General features: G+C 39.2%; 1 protein-coding gene across 4 annotated transcripts in view; it reads left to right on the top strand.

Annotated features, from left to right (window-relative positions):
* Positions 1-21,628, top strand: part of LOC306880534 (receptor-type tyrosine-protein phosphatase kappa) — a 222,949-nt gene that overhangs the window by 176,027 nt on the left and 25,294 nt on the right. For 2 of the 4 annotated variants that reach the window (XM_079434103.1, XM_079434102.1), the window contains 4 exons: positions 11,192-11,327; positions 17,059-17,219; positions 17,642-17,677; positions 21,026-21,210. In XM_079434103.1, the coding sequence (XP_079290229.1) occupies positions 11,192-11,327; positions 17,059-17,219; positions 17,642-17,677; positions 21,026-21,210 (518 nt within the window). The remainder of the gene's footprint in view (positions 1-11,191; positions 11,328-17,058; positions 17,220-17,641; positions 17,678-21,025; positions 21,211-21,628) is intronic. The other 2 variants (XM_079434105.1, XM_079434104.1) reach the window with 1 other exon arrangement.

Genomic DNA, 21,628 nt, shown 5'->3' with positions numbered 1-21,628 from the left:
TGAGTTTCTGCTATGATGTATAATTCACAAGTTAGCTTACCTTATGAAAGCTTATTCGTCGATCTCAGCTGCAACTACTCAACACCACTATCACCAAATAACTATACCATCAAGGTTCAGTGCAGCTTAAAACAAGCTTACCTCTTTCCAGCTGTTCGCAGAAAAAAATGCATGATACAACATTTGTATTTCAGTGGATGTATACTGTGATGTTTTTATAGCAAAAAAAAAAAAAAGGATTTAGTTTGGCCATCAGTTAAAATAAAACTAGAGCAATATTTTTCTGTGTAATTACTGTGCAAATATACTTGTTCTGTGTTTAAGCCCAACGTGTTCCTCCCTTATTCCATATATTTATAGGGTAAATGCAACATTTGCAGGCTGTAAATTAAAGTGGTGCTTGTTCCCTCCTTATTCCATGCAGTTACAGGGTAAGTAACAAATTGCTCTAAAATGATTGTTTATACAGTATATATCAGGTAATATACTGTATCAGTAAACATGGTGACTGTTTTATTTAATTCAAATATTATTTGAAATTTGGGTTTTTAAATTACAATCACACACAATATGACAACAGTATCAACACAGGTAACAGATAATAAAAGATACAAATGTATTACACCAGTTCAGAAAAAGCAAAGCAACTCCATACTTATACAGCTTATACAGTTAAACCAAATTCTTTTGAAAAGTCTAAGAACAAAATTAAGATTTTGTTCAATTTGTTCATGTTTTTCACCCACTGACGAAGTTAAACTATTATGGCCAAAACCCCACCTCACGTCAATTAACACAGTAATAAACACTGAAGTCAATATTAAACTATGTATTATAGCGAACTGACAAGATTTTACTGTCTTTGATTTTACCGTTTTGATCCACGTCCTCAAGCACCAGTTTTGCTTACTTCAGTTCCCGGCTTCACTGCTCAATGTTGTGAGAACATACTCGGACAAAACTCTCCAGTTTTGAAAGACCACATTCCAGTCAGTTTCAAAAATCTCTCTCCTCTTCGCTTTGATTAGTTTCCTTGTATTTTCGACACATGACGCGCATAGACTCGTCTCAAGCGCCATTCAAGCTGTTTCCAGTTCCCGATCAGCACATTCACTGCTCCAGTTTTAAACCAACACACTTCAGACAGTTTCAAAGTTGTCCCTCCTCTGTGCTTCGATTATTGTTTTCCTATTTTCCACACGTTTCCATCTTCAGTATTGCAGACACGGATTTTGTCGCACACAGAACCGTTCGCGTTTGAACCACCACATTCCTAACCAGGGTTGCCAGGTTTTCACAACAAAACCCACCCAATTGCTACTCAAAACTAGCCCAACCTTGTTTTGAGGGGGGTTCCCCCGGTAAAAAAACATTCACAGGGAAAACCGCAGACTTGGCAACACTGTTAACCCAGGACCGTCAGGTTACTTTTATTACTGATATCCACCCAAATTGGGTCAAATCAAGTCAGCTTCCCAACCCAACAGTCTCAACCGAGCGTTGGAATTGAAACAATAACCTAGGGCTGCACGATTCTTGCTAAAATGTGAATCATGATTTTTCTCCATGGGAATTGAGATCACGATTCTCTTACACGATTCTCATTTTTTCAACCAAAATGTACTGCACTCAAGTACAAAAAAAAAAAAAAAAACACAGGACATTCAGTATAATAAAGTGCTGGAGTAACAAAAAATTGTCTCTTTTCTTTATTGTAGACCCCTTAAAGTGAATAATTTTAAAGCTTTAAGTTGTTGAACATAAGAGAACATTAACAACAATAAACAAAAATATTCACATTCACACTGGGTGTCGGCATCAACGCCTCTCGTTTACTTTGAATGGAGTGACGTCAAGCGTTGCCGAACTGAATTGTGGGTCCCTCGCGTCGCTTCACTGGCGTTGCACGTGGCAGAAGTTGAAAACTTTTCAAGCGCCAACGCAGGTGTCAGCAATCAGATCGCCTTATGCAAATACCCTAGCGCAGACGCTAGCCAATCCCGTTCATGCAGCACCAGAAAAGTATGTGATTGGCTGTCATCACTATGACGGCGCGTCAGCACCAGAGCCGTTGAGAAACAGAGTTAGACACTCCCATAGGCTTCCATAGGAACTGAGGAATGTGGAAGTAGAGCGTATCATGGAGCAGCCGATAGCTCCAAACAACCCATAGGCTGTGTCCAAATTCAGGGTCTGCACCCTTCTGAGTACTCATTTGAAGGATGTTACGTCACAGCGCCGCGACGAAGGCTGTCCAAATTCGTAGGATCCTTCAAATGCGACCCACAAATACGTCCTCCTTTTCCCCGAATTGGAAGGATGGGTGTGGTGGATCCTTTCCCGTCCTACCTATCCCATAATTCTTTTCGGCAGAGCGTAACGGCGGACGAAGCGAGCGGTAGCGGAGTGGGAGAGGAGTTTCTCTGACAAAACAAGCTAAAGTTTATGCTTCGGCTCAATGAATTTGTAGGAGAAATTAGTAGAATACTTAAAAACAAATAAAAATAGGCTATAATGGCTTACCTGGATGTGACTGTCTTGTAGTCTGATATAAAAAACTCTCCGACAACGAGCAAAGAAAGTATTTAATTTATTTAATTGCTTTATTTCTTCCAAAATAATTAAAATGAGAATTAAAATGAGGAGAATAACTCTTTGTTTGTCCATTTTCCCGCTTCTTGCTTGGCGCTGTCACGGTTGCTAGGCGACAGGATATGAGCAACGGGTAAGGGAGGGAACTGAAAGAAGGGTAGGCTGTCCAAATTCACAAACACCGACTTCCGGGTTTTGCGGACGTCGGAGGATCCATCCTCCTTCAACCGGGTAGGAAGGATCCTAAGGAGGATGCAGACCCTGAATTTGGACACAGTCATAGTTTCAGCATTGAAGCCCATTCATTTCAGTGCTTCTCAAGCACAGTCGGCAGAAATTTGAGGAAATTACAGCATTTTTTTGCCATTTTAACGCATTAGTTTACCTCTCGGAAATCTGACCAGTAGTTATATTTTATGAACGTGTTATAATTAATGTTTATTTTTAGATAATAGGACAGTATATGCTATATTTGCAGTTAGATAACGTGGATATATTATATAATAAAATATTTTGATGAATACAGTCGGTTGCCTTTTTTATTTTGAAGTATTTGCAAAACTGAAATTTACATTTTTTTTCATTTACATTTAGTCATTAAGCAGACGCTTTTAGCTAAAGCAGCTTACAATGTAGAAGCAAACAGACCAACGAAAGAGCAACACAATACAAGTCTCAGTTAGTCTAGCACAGTTCACATAGCAATGATTTTTTTTTTAAATAAATAGAATAGGTAAGTGCTAGTATTAATTGGTCAGATGGTGGCGAAAATTATAATTTTTTTTTGGAAAATGGCTAAAACCATTTCTAGCATTTTTCTAGCATTCATTGATATTCACTTGTGTATGCATATTGTATCTTATATTTTAACATAATATTGTATTAAAATGTGAATAATAGATGACCATAGATGAAGAAATATATATTAATACAATAACACATTTTACATACTACTTAGATTTCTTATACTCTTTAAATAAGCATAATTTATTTCATCATTGGTCTTCACATCCACAGGAATAAGTGTAACACAAAAACACAAAGTCCTGCCTCAGGTCTCCAATCTTTATTAAGAAGTTTACACTATTTATACTTTACATACAAAGAAATGTAACCGCCTTATCCTGTGTGCTGCATTGTACTATGTTTTTACTCCTCCATAGTTAAACAAGAAAAATCCATTAATATTATTTCATTAAACTCCACAGACAAACGTTGTTACTTTGTTGTTGTCTGACCCTATTAATCCCACTCAAACCTATGGACAGCGCGGAGCTGTTTGGAGCTCCGTGAAGCACGTGACCGCGCGGCGGCGAGATCAAAGCGTGTCGCAACTCTGTCGCTGTGTCCAAATTCAGGGTCTGCATCCTTCTGAGTACTCATTTGAAGGATGTTACGTCACAGCGCCGCGACAAAGGCTGTCCAAATTCGTAGGATCCTTCAAATGCGGCCCACAAATACGTCCTCCTTTTCCCCGAATTGGAAGGATGGGTGTGGTGGATCCTTTCCCGTCCTACCTATCCCATAATTCTTTTCGGCAGAGCGTAATGGCGGACGAAGCGAGCGGTAGTGAAGTTTCTCTGACAAAACAAGCTAAAGTTTATGCTTCGGCTCAATGAATTTGTAGGAGAAATTAGTAGAATACTTAAAAACAAATAAAAATAGGCTATAATGGCTTACCTGGATGTGACTGTCTTGTAGTCTGATATAAAAAACTCTCCGACAACGAGCAAAGAAAGTATTTAATTTATTTAATTGCTTTATTTCTTCCAAAAGAATTAAAATGAGGAGAATAACTCTTTGTTTGTCCATTTTCCCGCTTCTTGCTTGGCGCTGTCACGGTTGCTAGGCGACAGGATATGAGCAACGGGTAAGGGAGGGAACTGAAAGAAGGGTAGGCTGTCCAAATTCACAAACACCGACTTCCGGGTTTTGCGGACGTCGGAGGATCCCTCCTCCTTCAACCGGGTAGGAAGGATCCTAAGGAGGATGCAGACCCTGAATTTGGACACAGCCTGTTTCTCAGCGGCTCTGGTCAGCACCAAGCTTCAGACACACCCTCCGTCAAGCGTTGATGCTGACGCCCCGTTGAAGCAGCGCTGCGCAGAATGATCACCGTATGACATCAAAGTACCGCAAGAGCGATTTGAATGCATAGGATCCGACTGCTCTCTTATCCTCTCGTGGTACTTTGATGTCATCCGGTGATCATTCTGCGAACGCGCCTATTGACTCCGTTTAGGTCTGCCGCCTTGTTACACGTCACGTGAGTGACAGCAGACCGTGGCCAATGAGGAAGAGGAGAAAAGTGATCAGATTTATGATTGATTGGTGTTATTAATAGTGTTTTGTTATTGTGTGAGTGACCAATAACGCGTGAATGCAGCATGATCTGAATGCAGGGAAATACACGGAAGTGAATCGCCGTCATTTAGAAATGAGATCGCATTTATGAATGGAGATCGTGATTTTTTTCGATTAATCGTGCAGCTCTACAATAACCTAGCGTGTTTAAAAAGTAGGCTTACACAGTGTACGTTTTTGCTAAATTGCTTGCAAATATAAGACTGTTGTGTAGCCTACATACCACGTAATATTAGAATAGCTACCACTTAGTTTCAAAATACTTACAGTAGAAATAATTTGTAATGTTACAGGTTATTACCCCTTTATTTCCCAAACTTCACATATTATTCCCTTATACCTACACGGAGGTACTGAATAGGTACACTATAATTACAGAAAAGTTACACTGTAAATGCTGTTTACTTACGCAGTAGGTTGCGGGTTGTAATCTAAAGCGTTACCTATTTCTTATTCCTTAAAATCGCAACCCAGAATTTGGCATTTTTTATGAATATAAATTTGATTTGCTTCATGAAATGTGTGAATATGCCGTACTGCTGTGTCACAGCCTTTGCTTCTGGGTGACTGAGACTGAACCAACCCAGAAGCATTCAGTTTGTTTTTTTTCATTGCATATATTTTGTTATTATTTGCAGAGTTGTGATTTTCCATATATATATATATAAATCATGATCATGATCAACATAAATCATGATCATAACTGCATATTGGACATTAGTTTTCTTGTACATTTTGTCCAGCTAAAAGTCTGATGTGTTTTTCTGCATGGAGTGATGCACATATGTATTGCCAGTGTGCTGTTGTGGTAATGACAGTACCTTCGGTCGTGTCTCCTCTGAGTTATTGCATATTATTTCCTCCTCTGGCTCTTCATTAATTGCTTTTCAGCAGGAAATCGAATGATAAAAGTCTGCCCGCGGCTCAGAGCACTCCCAGAACGGATTAGATATAGCCCACGTCATGTGTTGTTTAGCAACAAAAATACATTTTTGTTTTTAAGCATGGAATTTTATCTCCAAAATGGACGTAATCCAATTTCCATTGAATTGCTCCTAGTGTTTTTCTCTGTGTCTGAACCAATACAGGCCAGCATCTAAAAGCACACGCGCCACCGATTAATCACCTAAACACCCAAGTGTCAAAAGTGATTGCCAGTAAGGTCACAGTTTTTGCTTTTTCTGTGTGTGGGTGAGGGGGACAGGGTTATAGATTACATTTATTCTCAGGAAGAAAATAACACTTACTCTTAGTAACTGGTCAAAAATATTATTTAACACCACTGAATTCACCTAAATAAATTGATTTATATCAACAAAACTCACTTATTTTTACAGGTTAATTCAGGTAGAAATAGCTCTTTAAGGTAACAATTGTAAGATAAGTAAGGAATAATTGACGACGGGCCGTTGAATTATTAGAAAAATAATGCACACCCGAGGTGGTGATGCGGCCACGACGCGAAGCGGAGTGGCCGTTACACCTCGGGTGTGCATTATTTTTCTAATAATTCAACGGTCCGGAGTCAATTATTCCGCTTATACTACGGTTGCCACACCTCAAGACATCGATCAGATTATATATTTCAAGGGATTCGTCCGGTTTTTCTACTTAAATCGCTATTGTGAGTAGGATTATTTCTTCCGCATCTCATCCAACGACTCTTTTGCTAGTTCCAAAACGTCATTTTAAAGCTGGCAATGGAGGCTTGCGCCGTTGATAGCAGACTAATGCAGTTAATAATGAAGTTATTAGAAAGAGAGCGAGAGAGACAGAGACACAGAGAAAGAGAAAGAGAAACAGAGAGAGAGAGAGAGAGAGAGAGAGAGAGAGAGAGAGAGAGAGAGAGAGCTTGTATGAATTAGGCTACCTCTGTGTGTCCCTCAACAGTGTTCTGAAGCACCGTCTCTAAACTGTAAGTCTGCTTTAAGATGCAGCGCTGTTATTACCTCGCTAGTGAGAAATGTCATGTGTAGCCTTTAAGTTGCTACACTAGGCTAACTGATAAAATCGTCAGGGCAGACTGACAACGATGCGAAGTGATATGGAACTGTAATGCGGTCAAGAAAGCTGCCTGGAACTACGTTCGCCGTGCGTTTCCCTGAAAATAATTGCACACCTCAGAACGTTCGTCAGCCAATCAGATTCAAGCATTCAACGGCCCCGTAGTATAAGAAGGCTATAATAACCTTCAAAAACAGTACATGAACATAATGATCCAGCAGAAATCCAATAAATATTGACTATGTATGAACTATTTTAGAATAGAGAAATCCTGTTTATGTATAGTAGTAGTATTGCTACACCTGTGCACACATATAAGACATGCTGCTGCGGAAATGAGCCGTCACAGATCTGTACAGGTGGAGCTGGGGGAGGTGGACGGTTTCTGAGAGTTTCTATTTAGAACTTAACTATTTATATTTACTTATATATTTTTAAAATACCTGCATGTGATTACATCTGTAATTTAATTTCTGTAATTACATTTATAATTACCCTGATTACCCATCCCTTACACCTTAAACCATACCTGTCCCTAACCTTACCCATATCCCACCTCAATAGCGGCTAGAGTGTTTTGTAAAACAATATGGACACAATAAGTACATGTACTTATTTTTATGTTTTAAAAGTCATATAATGTAATTCCACATTTATAATGTAATTCCAGTCTTAATGTAATGCAGTTATAGCTGTCGCAGAGTTTTCAAAAATAGAACGTATAAAAAAATATTCTGGGGAAAAAAAGTTTGGTATAAATTATTATTATTATTTTTTTTTTGTCTGACACTTATAAAACTACGCTGCTGAAAAATAAAATAACATCTTTGTATGTTGGAAAAGTCGGCAGGGCCAATAAAAATAGTAGTGCGGCAGCAGAATATAACCTGCTTATTCCCCAGTGCTATAGTGTTTAACATCTGACCTGCAGATCGTGCCCGAGTTATTTGTTATTGACAGAGATATGTGTTTTTGACATTCATTGGTATTTGTGTCATGCAGACAGGTCATCTGAAGCTAACACAGCACTCGTGTGATCAGTGCTGAAAGCGAAGGAAGAGGAAGAGAGTGCTTTGATGATGAAGGACATTAGGGCAGCAGTGATCTGTGTCTTGGTCATTTCACCCCAGGCTGCTCACTCTCCCAAATGTGCTGTAAAGAACAGAGAGGCCGTGTGACGGGGCTTGGCTTTTGTTTGAGTGTTATTGTTGAGTAGAAATAAGCTGCCCCACAGATCCAGAGGCAGGAGAGTACAGCTGATGGCTTTATTTAAGAGGCCCATGTCAGCGGGTCATTGCCTTATCACTCTTAAAAGCTTATAGTAGAGCTTCAGGACATACCGGAGATCCATTTACTCCTGCCTCCCAGACAGATCGCACAATGCAGCTTTTACAGGCAAAGCCATGAGTGGAGTCAGCATCCAGACCGCCATAAATGTCATACGCACCGAGCTGGAGTTCAGCAGCGCTTCGGATCAATACCCCTAGATGCCGTAATGATACTTGTGCTGTTAGAACGCTGCTCGAGAAGTATTTCTGTCGGCAGTGATGTATTTCTGACAGGGTTACAGACCTGAAGCACCACTGCAGTACACTTACACTGGAGCACACTTACAGGTACATCTCAAAAAATGTGAATATCGTGAAAAAGGTCATATTTTTTGTCACTCACTTCAGAAAGTGAAACCCATATATCATATAGATTCATTACACATAGAGTCAAATATTTCAAGCCTTTATTTCTTGAAATTTCGATGATTATGGCTTACAGATAATGAAAACCTCAAATTCAGTGTCTCAGAAAATTTGAATATTAAATAAGATCAATAAAAAAAGGATATTTTAATCAGAAATGCCAGGCTTCTGAAAAGTATGTTCATTTCTATGCACTCAATACTTGGTTGGTCCTCCTTTTGCATGAATTACTGCATCAATGTGGCGTGGCATGGAGCAATCAGCCTGTGGCACTGCTGAGGTGTAATGGAAGCCCAGGTTGCTTTGATAGCGGCCTTCAGGTCATCTGCAGTGCTGGGTCTGGTGTCTCTCATCTTCCTCTTGACAATACCTCAGAGATTCTCTATGGGCTTCAGGTCAGGCGAGTTTGCTGGCCAATCAAGCACAGTAACACCATGGTCACTGAACCAGCTTTTGGTTCTTTGGCAGTGTGGACAGGTGCCAAGTCCTGCTGGAAAATGAAATCAGCATCTCCATAAAGCTTGTCAGCAGAAGGAAGCATGAAGTGCTCTAAAACTTCATTTTTGATTAGTAATATGCATTTCTAAGAACTTCATTTGGACAACTTTAAAAACTTTTACATTTTTTTGCTCCCTCAGATTCCAGATTTTCAAATAGTTGTATCTCAGACAAATTTTGTCCTATCATAACAAACCATACATCAATGGAAAGATTATTTATTCAGCTTCAGATGTATAAATCTCAGTTTTGAAACATTGACCCTTATGAGTGGTGTTGTGGTCCAGGGTCACATATGACATTATTACAAAGTAAAAGTAATGAAAGTGGCCTTTTATTTCAATAATATTATATTGTCTTTAAGTAAATATTTTAAAAAGATATCCTTAAGGATTTGAGGTACACTACAAGTGCACATTCAGTGCAATTATTAAACACACTTCTTTTTCACAAGGGAACCCCAATCAGTTGTGTTTTAAACCAGATTATGTCTATATCAGTGTTAAAATCAGTGGCTTCTCAGTGTTCTCTGCTGCTGTGTGAACTCCAGTGTACTACAGTGATTTTAGCAGGCCTGGAGAATACACTGTGTAGTATGATGCTTTACTCCTGTGTTTTACAGAATCCCAGAGGTTTTACATTCCGTTTAGCTCAACATCGTATCCTTCACACTCTGTTCTTTAGGCTGTGCTCTGAGGCAGCGTCTCCTCTTTGAACTGTTTCATATTTTTATTTTTAGAGCAGACTCATTTTTGTGTTCTGTATAATGTATTCGTGCCAGGTAATAATATTAGCGTTCAACAATGGAATGATACTGTGGTTGTCTGCCAATGTTTGGAGAAACATATCCGACAGTGATTTTCAACCCATTCTGTTATGCTTTGGCAAAGATACCACACAGCAGACTGGTGTCAGCTTGTGAAACGTCCAGGCATTTTAACCGAGCGGGAGGAACAAATAAAGCTCATGTTGTGGTCAGAACACTTTCATGCTATTTTTTATTTTTTACATTCTCCATTAAAATACCTTCAAAATGATATATGTGTTGTTGGAATCTAACCAAAAAAAAAAAGACTGAGCTACACTTGTTTAACGATGACAAAGCTAGCAAAGTCAAGAAAGACGAGAAAAAAAATCGAGTTTACTGAAGGCTCCAAAGCAAAAATCACCTAGCAACACTGCATCCTATTCTTTTCGTAACGATCATTACTATATTAATAATCGCAACATAGCTATGTTTTTATTCTATCTATAATAAGAACAGATGCAAAAATGAACAAATATAAGAAGTGTAGTTTATTACTTTTTTCATTTAACATTTAAACAAAAGCATGAAATAAGAGAAATAAGAAAACCAAATAATCAAATGTAAAAATCTATTTATCTATTCAGCGTGAGAAGCGAGCGGAGAAAAAGTACTCCCCTCAGAAAACAAACAAATAAAGATCATTTTAGATGTTTCACTTCTATTTGGAGCATCGCTAGACGAGGGCTTAATGAACTCGAACTGGGGAAGTCGAACTGGGGAAGTCGAACTGGGGAAGTCGTGGCCTAATGGTTAGAGAGTCGGACTCGTAATCGAAAGGTTGCGGGTTCGAGCCCCCGGCCGGCAGGAATTGTAGGTGGGGGGAGGGAACGTCCAGCGCTCTCTCCACCCTCAATACCACGACTGAGGTGCCCTTGAGCAAGGCACCGAACCCCCAACTGCTCCCTGGGCGCCGCAGCATGGCTGCCCACTGCTCCGGGTGTGTGTTCACGGTGTGTGTGTGTGTGTGTGTGTGTGTGCATTTGTTCACTACTCACTGCTGTGTGTGTGCACTTGGATGGGTTAAAGGCAGAGCACCATTTTCGAGTATGGGTCACCATACTTGACAATACGTCACGACTTGAACTCATTTTTGTGAAAACCTCATATTCGACCAAAATCGTGAATTGAATTTGAAGCTTGCATTTCATCTCATCGCATTGGAGCATGCGCTCTAACTGCTAAGCCATGGCTCCAACTTAACACTTAGAGAAGATTTGCTTTTTCTCTTCAGGGGCCACAGAGGAGCCGGAAGTGATTCCAGACCCGGCCAAACAGACCGACCAAGTGGTGAAAATTGCCGGCATCAGCTCTGCCGTGCTGGTCTTCATTCTCCTGGTGCTCGTGGCCATCCTGCTGGTGAAGAAAAGGTAGGATAGAGACATTTGGCTCTGTGAATGTGTGCCGTAACAGTACGTTTGTGTTGGCTCTTGAAATGCCCACGAGCACACCAACATCCTCCTTCCACTGCCATCTCATCACTTCATCAGCACCCAGGGAGCAGCCGCAGGGGCCCCATCACCACCACCGCCGTCAGCAACTACACGGCTCCCAGGGGCCGATCGTTTCCCCAGCCTCTGCCTTTCAGCGTAACAGGGCGAAATCTCAATTAAAGCCATTAAAAGAGAATCAGATTTTTATTCATGTGAACGTTCCAAAACATGTATAGCAAAAGTACAAACACAGTCAAATGCACACAACCATTCAAAGGTTTGGGGTTTGTAAGGTTTTTGAATGTTTTTGAAAGAAGTCTCTTCTGCTCACCAGGGCTGCATTTGTTTAATCAAAAATAGTAAAAAAAATTGAAATATTATTGCAGTTTAAAACAGCAGTTTTCTATGTGAATATTTGTTAAACTGTAATGTATTTCTGTGATCTGCAGCTGTATTTTCAGCATCATTACTCCAGTCTTCAGTGTCACATGATCTTCAGAAATCATAATAATATACTGATTTACTGCTCAACAAACATTTCTGATTATTATCAATGTTGAACACAGTTGTGATAAATTTTTATTCTGTGATGAATAATAAGTTAAAAAGAACAGCATTTATTTGAAATCGATTTTTTTAAACATTATAAATATCTTTGCTGTCGCTTTTAATCAATGTTATGCATCCTTGCTGAATAAATAGAAAGAAAAAATCTTTCTGACCCCAAGCTTTTGATCACGGCGCTGGAACTGTTCAATTTCCAGAGAATTTGCAGAATCATACATTGAAAACTCTGAATGCAACAATGCTGAATCTGTAAATGTCACGCTTTATTTTCCACGTCTATCTAAAAACGTTATTAACAAATATCATGTGTACATTTTTTTTTATTACGTATTTGAATAACAGCTGACCATTGCATGAAATATGATGGGCTACACTGTAAAAAAAATAAAAAAGTTGAGCAATCTTAAAAGTTTAAGGCAACCAGCTTCAGCAGATTTCTGAGTTTTCTCAACTTGCTGTTTTACGTTTATACAACAAAAAGTTGAGAACTCAAAAATCTGCTGAAAGTGAAAGTGAAAGTGAAACCCATACTCGGAATTCGTGCTCTGCATTTAACCCATCCATCGTGCGCACACACAGCAGTGAACACACACACACACACACACACACAGCAGTGAACACACACACACACAGCAGTGAACACACACACACACACACACAGCAGTGAACACACACACACACCGTGAACACACACACACAGCAGTGAACACACACACACACCGTGAACACACACACACAGCAGTGAACACACACACACACAGCAGTGAACACACACACAGCAGTGAACACACACACACCGTGAGCACACACCCGGAGCAGTGGTTGCCTTAAACTTTTAAGTTTGCTCAAATTTTATTTATTTTTTACAGTGTAGACACTGAATTAAATGACTTTATAGTTCTTCTTTCTTTTTTTTCAAAACATTCGTAAACAAAGCCTTGGATATGGCACCTGTATTTGTGGGCAGGTTATTAGTAACAGTAGTCAGTAATGTCAGGCGGTTGTTGTTTGATTCTGAAGAGTGGTTTTGAGAGCAGAATCATATGAATCAGCATTATTCTAGTGGAAAAGTTGCTTGTGTGTTTTAGTGTAGTTCTGTAGAGGAAGCTGATGTGTGTCTGAGGTGAACATGGATGAACAGAGTGTGTTTGTAGGTGTCAGGAAGCTGATCATGACTGTGTGAATCTAAAGCGAGACAGTGTGTTTTGCTCAGATGATCTTTTGTAAATGAGTTCCAGCGGCGGTAAGAGCCTGTGCTCTGCTCCTCTCTGCTCATTGTTTTGATGGGGGGGGGGGGGGGGGTGTTTTATGTGTATGTCCACCTCCTCCAGATCATCTGACACACACTCTCTCTCTCTCTCTCTCTCTCTCTCTCTCTCTCTCTCTCTCTCTCTCTCTCTCTCTCTCTCTGCAGTGCTTGCTGCTTCTGTCTAATGGCACCATCATGTGGCGTTTTCTTGAACAGCAGGCTGTTTAAAGCACAAATCAGCGCTCTTAACAGACCAGACTGGAAACATTAGCTGGCATCGTTTGCAAAAGCTCTCTTTTATAATGTAATGAGGCATATAGGTTGACTTACATTTGAAAGCACACTGTAAAAATAATAAAAATAAAAAATTGTGCTCCTTTACAAAGATGCAGATCCGGTGCGAATCAAATTTACTCTCTTCTAATGATGTTTGGATATTTTTTTGGAGAAATGCAATTCATGAATGTTTATATAAGCGAGAAAAGGACGTCTGAGAGCGTTCTAATCGTTTTACATACTATATGGATTGGTTGAGGTGAAAAGCTTCATGAATTTGTAGCTTGCGACTTGTAGTCTGTTAAAATGAGCATGTTTTTGTTTCCAGAGTTTCATCTTCTCCTTCATTGTTCCCCTAAAGATCCTGCCCTCGCTGGGGTGTTGTGTCTCTCCTCCCTCGTCCTTCCCTCTTGACCTTAGATGTCTCTGCTGTTTTGAGTTCTAGTGAGAAAGCTGAATGAACACTCAAATACACACAGTTCGTACTGTATATTCATTGTTGCACTGGCAGCCTAGAGCAATCTTCAGTAACTAAAGACTCGGGCTCCTTTGAGCATCTTAGAATAGCTGGGTTCAAGGAAGGAAATGTTTTATACTGTGCATATATAAACTATTTTGTCTCTGCATGACATATTGCAATACTCAAGCGTGATGATGATGATTAAATAAATAGAAATGTAATACTTTTAATGAGTAAAAGGATCATTTCTCTAGTGTTAAATAACCAGAGTTCTCTAAACAAAGTGTAGCAGAAGCAGAGATGTAGTGAGATTTAGTGCAGACGCACACAACGGAGCGTATTATTCAAGCTGATCAGTCTTATGTGCATTCAGATTGAATTTTCTTTCTTTTTGGGACACACTTGTGTGTGTTCTGGTGATGCTGTGGTTGCTGCTGTCTGGGGTAGAAGTGCACAATAAATATGAAGTGTTATTGAGTGGGCTTTTGATGTATTTATTTTGTGTTGTGGGGGAATTTAATTTTTTTTGTAATTTCTCTTGAATGGGCTTCAGATCCCAGTAAAGCACCCTGATCTAACAGCACTAGCACTGATTCTTCATCCTCCTCCATTCTTCATTCATTCTGTGCAGAAGTACTTAGAAGCTGCATTTTTCATTCCAGAAGTGTCCGATGCGAGACAAGTGAGCAGTATTTGAGTCTTTGTCTCATGTGAATGGAAATCTGTTTTTGTTATACTAACCACACTTTATTTAGGTGGAGTGTAGTGCACCGTTCAACACATTTCAACACATTTGACAGAAGTGGGACCTTTAGTTTGTGGCGGCTTCATTTTTGCGTGTTTTACCATCCTATTAAAACGAATAAATGTGTGCATATTCTGAACCTCTACACGCAGCGATAAATACAAACGGCTCTTTGCTGAGCAATGGATAATCAATGTTTTCCGGTCAAACTGAAGATACTGCATCTTTAAAACAGTGGTCAATGACGCTGCTTATTTTGCAGGAATATTTTTTTTCTGCCTTTTTGGTTGTGCTCCACATGTGTGATTCTTTTTCTTTTCTTTAAAAACGGCTTTTTTAATCTTTTTAACTCATCTGTGCTTCAAGGTTTATTGCAGTGATTTATCAATTCAGAGCGCCTGAAATGCATGATGAAATCGAGCAGCCAGAAATTTAGCATGCTCTGATTGCGTTTTGTTTCTTTTCCTCCTTCTAACTGATGACTGTCAAGTGAATAGGGTTTCAGATTGCACGCAAATGTACAAGACATGCATGTTTCAATCAGAGATCAGGCTAAAAGCTTCCATCACAACTGCTGTTGACTAGATATCTGTTGCTTCTGTTGGTACGGTTGATTCCCACATTGCTCTCACCAATATCTCTTCATCTGTTTGTGCTGTTTCTCATTCGCTCGCCAGGAGGAGCTACTATTCGTACTCATATTACCTGTAAGTAACAGAGACGCTCAGACCAAAGCAAAAGCAAAACGGTGACTTAACATGCAGGGCTCTCTGCTCTCTGTCTATGGCTAGTCCTGTTAGTCTTTTAAAGATGCAGTATCCTTTTTTCAAGCGAAAACACAAATCGCTTTGACCAATCACGTTCCTTTGCATTGTAGTAGCTCTTGGACATGCTCGGCGACGGTTGCATCCAAGCGGTGTTATTTGAAAAAAGAATGCTGCACTTGTGTCTGTTATTCGTCTGTTTTTTTGGGGGGGTTGGTTTTGGGTGTGTGCATGTGTGTGTGTGTGTGTGTGTGTGGAATAGTTACTCACCGTGTCTCCATCCACCTCTCATCCTCACACACTCATCCGTTCACTCATTTGGTGAAGAGGGTGTTTTTCATGTGTGCCCGGTTGGCCTTTAGCAGCTCAATCTAGCAGGCGACTCGAGCGCTGCTTTGATGGCTTTCTAAGAGTTCCTCTGACATCTCTACAAAACCTCAGTCAGATATCAAGAGATTGCTGCTTTCATCTATTCTTGTCAAAAAGAGCATAGAAATCTTGTAACAAATAGAGATTGCATAAATCATTTGCATTACAAATCATCTTTCGCAGCTCCAAATTGCATTTCATCACATGACATGTCACTTTTAAAAAAAGTAAAACCATGATAAGTGAATATATTTCTCAGTTCAGATCAAATCGGTTCTATATTTGCTTTCTAAACACACAAACAACCTTAAAAAACTGACACTGACATGGAAAATCTCTAACTGCAAAAAAAGTCTTGATCAGTATTTAGTCTTGTTTTACAAACGTCTAATCAACCTTAAACCAAGACTGATTTATTTTAAGTAAAAGTGCATAAGATAAGACAAATTCAGAGCTCACGTCTCCTCGTGATTTATTCATCTCGATGTTATTGATGTCCTTTTGTACACGTAAATCCTGAGTTAAATCCTTTCTTTAGATTTTCATTTCTTAATGTTTGAATGCACATTTTGCAAAATAAATTAAATATTTTTGCTTTTTTTTTTAACTAAAAAGAACAGGCAGCCTTGATCTACTTTAAAATAATTTTATTAATTATATAAATTAATCTTAGGTTAATTGCACTGTAACAAGTTCCTATCACATTTTGTCATGCAGCTCTTTGTTCATGAAAACAAGGCAAAAATGCTGATTAAGTACGTGATTTTCTGCAGTTTTATCGTCATGTTAATCAAGAATACAACAGCTTTTTTTACTAATTTGTCTATGAAAAAAGAAAAATAAATCTTATTTTTTCAAATTTTGAATTACAATTTCAAGCACTGCACTGACAACAAATCCCTCATAAATGCCAAAAGTAATTTTGTAACAGTAAAGTAGTAACTTTGATAGTAAAACGTGTTCAAATAGACAAAGAGAGCCGTTTGATCTGCAGTTTGAACAGGCATGGTTTTATTTCTCTGAATCACATCCACTAATTTGCAAGTATTTCCTAAAAGTTTCCTCAGAGTTGTGGTTTACCACGGAACTAAAGCTTTCCTTTCGGATCATCCCTTCTTCTCTCTCCTGTCTGTTGTGTATTCCTACATGTGGGTGCTTTGGGTGGGGTGAAGGGTGCAGTGAGGCTGTTTTCTGGACTAGTAGATCTTTAATGATTCTGTCTTTAATTGGTTTCTCAGGAAGCTCGCCAAGAAGCGCAAGGATGCCATCGGAAACACCCGTCAGGAGATGACGCACATGGTCAACTCCATGGATCGCAGTTATGCAGACCAGAGCACTCTGCACGCCGAGGAGCCCATGTCCGTCACCTTCATGGACTCGCACAACTTCAGCAACCGCTGTGAGTACTCAAGTGCAGCTTACATCACGTCAACTGGAACATTGTAGAATCATATCGAGCTTGTCTGAGGATTTTGAAACTTCCATTTGATATGTGTAGGAAAACATTGTAAAAACCGAAACGCGGCCCACGTGAAGAAAGTGTGTGTAATGACAACTATAACATCAGTAGTTTTAGATTATTTACCTCTCTCTTGCCCAACCCAATGCGAGCGTATTTAATGTGATTAGTGTGCCTCTGCAATTCACAAGGCATCCAGGCTAGTTATTCGTAATGACCTGATATCGTGCAAAATGCACCCACGTTCAACATGCGCTTCTGAGTAAAATCTCAAGTGCAGACGCAGCAGCTCTGATCTCAGTTTCTGAACATCCTCAGCTCTTGAGTTGTTGTTTATGATAACTCTGCATGTTTCTCTGCAGTGCCTAATGACCCTCTCGTGCCGACAGCTGTATTAGGTGAGGATTGGGTGTATGGTGTGCCCGTGTCTGTGACTGTGACTGGAGTTTCAACAGAGCAATTCAGTTCAGCCTGTGCCATGGCTCAGAGACAACATGAAATCCAGTTTACGTGTTTTTAGTATGTCATTTGGTCTTTTAATTACATCAAATCAGTGCATGTTACGGTAAAAGAAAAAAAAAAGCTTTAGTAATATTTCCTCAAGATGTGTTCACTTTCTTCGCCTCTCGTAACAAAAGAGGTGTGAGCAAGGAAATGATATTAACCAACAATATAGGCCAATCTAATCAAATCAAAATGATTGAAATAAAGCCCTTCCCTACATAATTACTAAGTTTTGCTATAAAAGTGAAGCACGGTTTCATGTTGTCTTTAATTTGTCCATAGTTCCAGCCAAACACTTCTCCCCAATTAGTTAAATAACTTCAAGTCATGAGGTAATGTTTGATTCAGGTTGAGAGAACTGAATTGAGCTGAGTACTCCTGCTGCACATAAAGACCTCCATTACCCAGCATGCATCACTCATGTAGCCCCCCCCCCTCCCACCATGTTCCTGTTGTGTTACATAGAACAGGGTTTCTCAGTCATTTCCACGGCTCCTCCTGTATTGCACATTAAACTGAGTTTGCTCAACTTTTTTAATTTTTTTTTTAATTTTTTTAACAGTGTGGGGACTTTTAGGAATTTTGGTCATCTAAAGTAAACACACACACACAAGATCTACTCTACAGTATATCACCAAGTTTCTCTACTGGTGGGTTGCGACCCAAAAACAGTCACAGACAGCAGAGAAAACCACTGACTGTGCTTTGGCATTATTACAAAGTGCACTGTATAATATTGTCAAATGAACAGTTTTGCTTTGCAGTACATTTTAAATCATGTTTTAGTCTTTTGTTGTGCTTTAAAGAAGCTCACTTATTTTAATGTGTTGACTAACAAACTAAAGCACATGTAAAGATCTTGATTAGAATTCTAGTGTGTTATTTGATGTTACATTTAAAGTTCATATATTTTTTAAAAATCATTTAAAAATTTTAAACTTCATTACATTGTTACAAATGTGTAATTACAAATACAAATGATGGTTTCGCTTTATTTCGATGGTCCCTTTAACACGTTCTGTTGACTATAAGTAGCAGTGCACCTACATTTCTACTGACTCTCATTAGACTGTTAGTACTGTATTAGGAGACTGGTAGGGCTAGGGTTAGAATAAGTTGACATGTACTTACAGTCAGTAGAGTGTCTGTTGGGAGACCCTCACAATAAAGAGTTAGCAGATATGAAGCAGACAGTCTAATACTATTGAGAGATTGTTGACATGTAGTTGCAACATTACTTAGTATCAACAGAATGTTCAAAATGGACCATCAAAATAAAGTGTTACCCAAATGACATATACAATTGAATGAAAATGACATATAGAAAGTATATTTTAGTTTATCTTTGTCAGTGCATTCAGCAGTAACACTAACCATACTTCATAGTCAACATGAAATTACATTTAAATGTTCTGAAATCCTTCTTTAGTGGGTCAAAAAACACTATAAAGTCCAACTAATTGCATTTAATATAAATTTAAACTATCATGTATTTTAATTTCATTTCAATGAACATGCAATTAAGTGTCTATATACAGTATATCACATATTGCATATATTCTTTTAAAGAATGTTATTTCCATATTTTTTTAAAGTATGCTAAAGTATACTTCTTTTTCACAAGGGATATTAATAATTTATCATTAAAAGATTCTCATTACTTAAACATTTTAGAACTACCAGATGCTCAATGTAAAAATCTGGAAGCAGAATCAACTGGAAAGCACTGCTGTGTATGTTTTAGCAAAGCCTCAACACACACACACACACACACACACTGTCGCAGCACCCACATGGCATTATGAGTGTTCCCGGAGCTCGTAGGATGATGGCGAAACTGAACTGACAGCTTACTTGTAAACCTAATATAACTCCAGTCATCTGGGTTAACAGTGTCTGATGCTAACATAGAGCTAACATGACAGACCTAGCAAGAAAGAAGACGTTTTCTGCAGCGGTGTGATGATGATGATGATGATGATGATGATGATGACGGTGGGTTATTAAAACGTCCCCTTAGGCCACGGCTCTGGCAGAGACAGCACTGAAGTGTAGAGGACAACGTTTCATCCAAACAGCTGCGTCTTTCTGACATCTGCGATGAAGAGAAGTTCTAGTCCCTTACAAGTCGTGACCGAATAAAGTCTGATTATCAAAGTCTGCAGAAACCTTAATAAGTGTCTATCAAGATGGAGGCCAGTGCTGTGTAGAAGCAACTCTAAAATGTGCGCTCGTCTTTGTTCAACGGGGGTTGCTTGTAAATCATTTCCTGTGGTTGCGATTCCTGTGCATTTGATAATAGTCGGAGATATCTTTTGTGGTCCGATATAAATATATATATATATATATATATATATATATACTGTATAAGTGACCCTGGACCACAAAACCAGTTATGAGGGTAAATTTTTCAAAATTGAGATTTATACATCATCTGAAAGCTGAATAAATAATCTTTCCATTGATGTATGGTTTGTTATGATAGGACAATATTTGTCTTAGATACAGCTATTTGAAAATCTGGAATCTGAGGGAGCAAAAAAATCTAAATATTGAGAAAATCTCCTTTAAAGTTGTTCAAATGATGTTCTTAGCAATGCATATTACTAATCAAAAATGAAGTTTTGATATATTTACGGTAGAAATTTTACAAAATATCTTCATGGAACATGATCTTTACTTAATATCCTAATAATTATTGGCATAAAAGAAAAATAGATAATTTTGACCCATACAATGTATTTTTGGCTATTGCTACAAACATACCCCAGAGACTGAAGACTGCTTTTGTGCTCGAGGGTCACATATGTGGCTTCTGCATCTCCACAAAAACTGCAGCCAAAGTGAAATTTGAAGTGCCTTCAAAAATGCAAAAGTCCACCAGTCTGGATGTGATGTAGAGAGTGGCTTTGTTTGTGCTCCCCTCGTCTTAGTGTCCTGTAGCTGTGTTCTGTATATGTTTAGTCCATTTCACCCCATCAGCTGTACTACAGAGCCTGTGTGTTTGAGCTGACGCTGAACTAAACAACTCTTTTCTCTCCCGCTGCCCCGTAAGTGCCTATCACTGGTAAGTGTGTGTGAAGAAAGCCTCTGTCCTGTTCAGAGTGCACAACTCTGGGATTGTATATGCATTTGGGAGGTTTTGTGTGTGTGTGTCGAGTCCTTTGAGCTTAGCATGTACAAAGGTTTGTCCGAAGCCCTCAGTGTGCGTTCCAATAAATCTTTCCCGACCCCTTTCTCAGACGAGAACCACACAGCAGCGGCCGAGAACAGCAGACTGCTGGACATCCCGCGCTACCACTGCGAGGGCACTGAGTCGCCCTATCAGACCGGACAGCTCCATCCTGCCATACGGGTGGCCGACCTGCTGCAGCACATCAATCTGATGAAGACCTCCGACAGTTACGGCTTCAAAGAGGAGTATGAGGTTAGACCGTGAACATGCGAAAACAACAACAGTCAAAGCTGTCAGTCTAGTGCTTGCACACACTGACTGATGACGAACCCTTAAGTCATCTTAAAGCTAACGTGTGTCATTTCTGAATCACCAAAAATAACTGGAAACAATAAAGATTGCTTTCAAACCTTGCCCTCATCTTCCATTGTTCAAATGAACTATTTTAAAGCAATAGTTTACCAAAAATTTAAGTTTGCTTCAAATGTGCTCACTCTGAGGCCATCCAAGATGAGTGTTTCTTCATCAGGTTTGTAGAAATGTGTCTCTGCATCAGTGTCTCAGCAATGGATGCTCTGCAGTGAATGGGTGCCGTCAGAATGAGAGTCCAAACAGCTGATAAAAACACCACAATAATCCACACCGCTCCAGTCCATTCCGGCTAAAATAT

This window comes from Barbus barbus, assembly GCF_936440315.1.
Source record: "Barbus barbus genome assembly, chromosome: 14".
Classification (NCBI taxonomy): domain Eukaryota; kingdom Metazoa; phylum Chordata; class Actinopteri; order Cypriniformes; family Cyprinidae; genus Barbus; species Barbus barbus.
This window is presented reverse-complemented; position numbering and strand designations above follow the sequence as displayed.